Source organism: Austrofundulus limnaeus, unplaced genomic scaffold (assembly GCF_001266775.1).
Source record: "Austrofundulus limnaeus strain Quisiro unplaced genomic scaffold, Austrofundulus_limnaeus-1.0 Scaffold461, whole genome shotgun sequence".
Classification (NCBI taxonomy): Eukaryota; Metazoa; Chordata; class Actinopteri; order Cyprinodontiformes; family Rivulidae; genus Austrofundulus; species Austrofundulus limnaeus.
The window spans coordinates 315404-320336 of NW_013952863.1; the positions used below are offsets into that span (position 1 = coordinate 315404).

Here is a 4933-nt window from a genome sequence, read left to right on the forward strand (position 1 = left end):
ATATATGACATGTTTTTTTATTATATGACACAACGGCCTGCCATACTTGGTTAATTATGTCACAGCCTGCCATATAATTATTTAATGACACAGCGGCATGCCATACTTCTTCAAGGTTATGATACAACATGCCATATTTTTTATTCATACGACATAATTGCCTACTAGACCTCGTTAATTATGTTATACGGCAGAATGTCGTATTTTTAAATTATGACACAATGCCTGCCATACTTCTTTGAGTATGTGATACAACATGCCAAAAAAAATCTTTAATCATATGACACAACAGCCTGCCATATTTCGCTAATTATAATACAGTGATCTGCCTTGTTTTTAAATTGACTCAACCTGCCATACATTGTTAAATATGATACAAGTGTATACCATATATCATTATTTATATAACAGCATGCCATATTTTTTATTATATGATACAAGTAGTTTTGAACATTTTTGAATCAGTTTTAAATTTATTAGTTTAAAAAAAATTCTGTTCCTGAATTTTTCAAAGTTTCAAATTGTATTTTTTAACAAACTTTATGGCTCCAGTGTAGCCCCATACATTTACACACTGATGTGGGAACTCTGTTTGTAATTTAGTTCTAACAGCTGCTGTTTTGTTTGTTTTGTTTGTTTGTTTGCTCAGTAAATCTCAGTCCCTGACCAACACCTTCACGGAGACGTTACGTGGAAGCCTGACTGACGACGAGGCCAAGGCCGAGACCATCCGCAGCCTCCGGCAGTCGTTCGCCAGCCTCTTCTCCGACTAGAGGTCATCAGGTCAAAGATGAAAGAAACGAGCTCCACCTGTTCTGGACTTTCCTCTTTTCTGAGCTTTGGTTTCGTGCTCTTTGTGTCTGTGTTTGTGGACCTTCTTCCATCTATAACGGCTCTATCACTGGAACGGCCAATCAGGATTCAGAGTGATGTCATCACAAGTCGCCCTGACGGTTTGGTCCTTCCGGTGTTAAACGATAAATAACTCATGTTCTTACTCGTCCTGCTTGGTGTCGGTTCCTTCTGCCCTCTGTCTGTTTGTGTTTCTGTACTTTTATACTTTTGATTGACGCTCAGCTTCCAGATTTGTTTTCTGACGGCAGTTTTCTCACCCAGAACCACCTTCCTCACAGTCCACCAGCGAACGTCTGCCGTGACCCGACTTTACCAAAGTGCTTTGAAATAAGAAGTCACGCAGCGAACACAACCATCGAGTTTTACCAGGTGCAAAGAGCTGAACTGGCTCTCAGCCGCCGTCTTCCGCCAGCTCCGACCCGCACGCCATCGCCGCTCGTCTCTCCTCTCAGCAGCTGGATTTACAGTCTGAGCCGTCCTCCATCGTTCCTGCTGCTCCGGAGCTTTACAAACGCCATATTTGGAGTCCAAAGCGGGAAACGTGGCGTCCCTGCGGTCGTAAACATTCTGCAACACTTTTATAGCCTTTCAGGTTTTATTTACAGCGCCTCGGGAAACTTCCTGGAAAGCGGATCCTTTCATCTCGCAGCGCGCCGTCGGGTTTCCTGGAAGGTGAAATCAGAATCAGGTTTTAAATTTTCGTTTGCAGCTTTCTTTAAGGTTCAGCTCGCGGTTCAGACTCATCGGGTTGAAAACGGGATCACCTTCGGGTGGCGCTGAGGAAGACTATGCAGCAGAATTTAGTGCAAACTGATGCAAAATAAAGAAAAGTTTCATTAAATAACAGAAGCTTATGATGAAGAAATGCATGCTGGGATATAATTTCCCCTCTGGCAGATCAGTTTATATAAAGAGCAGTTCAGATCTTTAGAAGTGCGGTTTTATGGAAAAGTAAACAGTATCTTACCTGTTTCAGATAGCTCTTTGAACGACCAGTTTGGGGAAAGTGAGTTTATTTCTGACCAAGCTGAAAAACTAATGTCTAAATGGCAAAATCTATGGCTCAAATAGGAGCAGCAGTTAGCTGTAGCACTTCCTTTGCAGCCTGGAGTCACCTCGTGCAGGAATATCAAGATATTTCTGAGAAAAAAAAACCCTACAACGTGAAACTGACCGTAATAAAAAAGGTTTTAAACAACTTTGGTTTCGCTCTGCTTGGACTTTTCTGACGAGCTAATGGCTAGTCTGAGCCGGGTCACCTGCAGAGACCGTTGTGTTGTTTTAAAACTAATCCTTAACACTGCCATAAATGTAGTCTTCCAGCAGAAATGTAACAAAGTCCTAAACAGTTAGCTGGTATTTTTATTAACTTCATTATTGTTTGATTGTTTTATATATTTTTTGCAGTATTAGTTTTAGCTTTAAATGTTTTTTATAAAACTGATTTGTTCTGAAATTTTAGGAACGACTCTTGAAATTTGAAAATTCCCACAGAATTTCATTTAAAAACTGATTATGTAAATATTTAAATGTTCTCCCAAACCGCTAAAATGTTTGACCCACTCTGGTCTTAGCTTCTGATTAGCCGTTAGCTTGTCGATCAAACAGTTATCTACAGCAGGTTGGATATTAGTTGCTCGTAACCTCTCTGCAGAACCCACATTCAAAGAACCTGGACCATCACTTTACCTGCATGACGTCGTGTAAAAACGTTTTGTGTGAACGAGTATCTTTTTCTTGCAAATAATAAAAAAAATCCATTTTTGCAATAACAATGATTTGAAGCCATTTTGATTCAACTTTGAAAATAAGAAGCTGTTTGACTTTTATTTTGAAAGGATTTTTAATCTTGTCTCACTGATAATGATTAAAAAACATGTTTTGCTCTAACAAACAGCTGCTGATGAGGCAGAATTCTTAAAAAATAGTCATAAATCTGTTATTTGTTTTAATTTAAACATTAAACAGAGTTTATAGTATGGATGGAACGTAAAAATAACACTTATTTCTCTATTGATTCTGTGTCAAAATGGACCAAATTAATGCCAGAGCGTTCTGTCGTCAACCTGAAAATAATAAATCAGAATTATAAGCCATAATTGAACGAGGAGCGGCCACAATAATCCCGGTAATCCGGCCTGCTAACTGTGGGCCGATATTCGTCTTACTGTTTTTGAACATATCAGATAAAACTGAGTCAGGATTTATCATCAGACGATAACTGAACTGAATTAATGTTCATCTCAGTCCGTTTTAATGTGTTTAATCTTATTTGGGCATTCTGGGAGATGTAGGCAGTCCTTATTTCAAATGGGTAAAACCAGTGGTGGGCACAGTTTTGCTAATCCGCTAATGATTGAACTAGTTTCTCATTTAGCAGATTAGCTTTGTCGCTAATTTTGGAACAGTTAGCCGACTGATTAGCTTCTGCTAAATTAGATTTAGCTCATTTTAACTCCGCTAAAATTGTAAAACTTCTATTTGTATGCAGATTATCTTAAATTTAATAAAAACCATACCCTCTTACAAACAGTGCTGGATGAGTCAGGCACCGTGTATGTTAGCATGTAGCATCTTTAGCAGCTAAACTTCAAACTAAGAGCGTCAGAAAGAAATAAAGCAGTTAACAAAACTCAAATCAATACAAAAAATTGACTACGTCTAAAATATGGTAGAGAAAGTATTTCTTATTTTAATAACTTCAAAAGATATTTATAAAAATACAAACTAGATCAAAGAAATACTTTTATTCTGAAAGGGGTAAACTGGAAGTCAAGTCAGACAGAGCTATAACTGGTTCGGATTGGCTGTTTTGCCACAGATAAGCCCCGCCCATCTTCAAATTTATCCAATAAAAGCTAAAAATAGGAGATAGAGAATGGTTAGCATTAGCTTCCACTAAATTTTTATCTCTCTAGCAGGTACGCATTAGCAGAGCTACGATTCTTGTTTAGCAGWTTAGCATTAGCAAAGCAAAGATTTTTATTTAGCTGATTAGCTTTAGAGGAGCTAAGACTCATGCTTAGCAGATTAGCCTTAGCGTAGCGGTTCTTGTTTAGCGGATTACGAATTTTTTTTTTGTTAGCTGTGCCCATCACTGCATAAAACAAAAATATGAAATGCTTTTATTGTGATAGATTTTTCAGCCGTGTCCCAGGCTAATCTATGATTTAATTTAAACTTCTTGTATTAATCTGTGAACTGTTTTGTTTTATAAAAACGTGTCAAAATCTGTTTCTGCCTTTTAGAATGTCTGAAAACTAAACTCAGACGAGTCGAAGAGACGAGGCTGAAAGTTTCTGTGGGAACATTTCGCCTCAGTCTTGTATTTATAACGACCAGTTTTTTTTAAATTATTTATTTATTTATTTGTGCGTCCTCCTTCGTCTCGTCATAAATCACCTGGCGCGGCCGTGTTCTGGTTCCTGACAGAACCGGACTCTTCATTAGTTCCTGCACGGGTTCTCGCTGAACGCCTTCAGTTAGTTTTATTTTGAAAAACGTGTTTGTGTTTGTGTGTTTCAGTGTAAACGTGGCATGAAACCCGACTCTTCGTTTGTGCCTCAGGTGTGTAAATTAGGTGGTCATGTGATCTAAATGCTTATTCGTGAGAAGTGAGATGCATTTCATGCGTTTCTGTAATTTATTAGTATCCACATGGTTTCTGTAATTTTTCTCATCTTGTCTGTAAAAAAGAAACAAACAAAAAAAGAGATTAAAGATAAAGTTTTGTTAAAGCTGCTGGTTTTTAATCGTCCACAGAAAGTTTGTCTCCATTTCTGCTGGTTTTAATCTGACGTCAGATTAGGAGCTGGAAGGAGGCGGGARCGTTTCCTTTCATCTGCTGCCTTTTCTTCACCTCATCTTCCAGGAGGAACGAAATAAATCTACAAACTGTAAGATCAGATGTTTGTTTATGATTCAGCTCCTGTCAATCATCTACAGGAGGCGGAGCCAAACCCCCCGCAGTCCTGATTGATTTATTCATCTTAAACAGATCGTAACAGGATGAAGATGGAGCTCCCGGTCCATGATGGACTCGACTCTCGGCTACTACCACACCGAATTTTAGCTCAGA

At 38.4% G+C, this 4933-nt stretch overlaps 1 protein-coding gene across 2 annotated transcripts in view; it reads left to right on the top strand.

The window, feature by feature from the left end:
• The window catches only part of syn3 (synapsin III), a gene marked incomplete in the record, with an annotated part of 109044 nt that extends 104448 nt beyond the window's left edge, over positions 1-4596 (top strand). For both annotated transcript variants that reach the window (XM_014025199.1, XM_014025200.1), the window contains 1 exon segment: positions 650-4596. In XM_014025199.1, coding sequence (XP_013880653.1) covers positions 650-773 — 124 coding nt within the window.
• Positions 4597-4933: the final 337 nt, after the last annotated feature.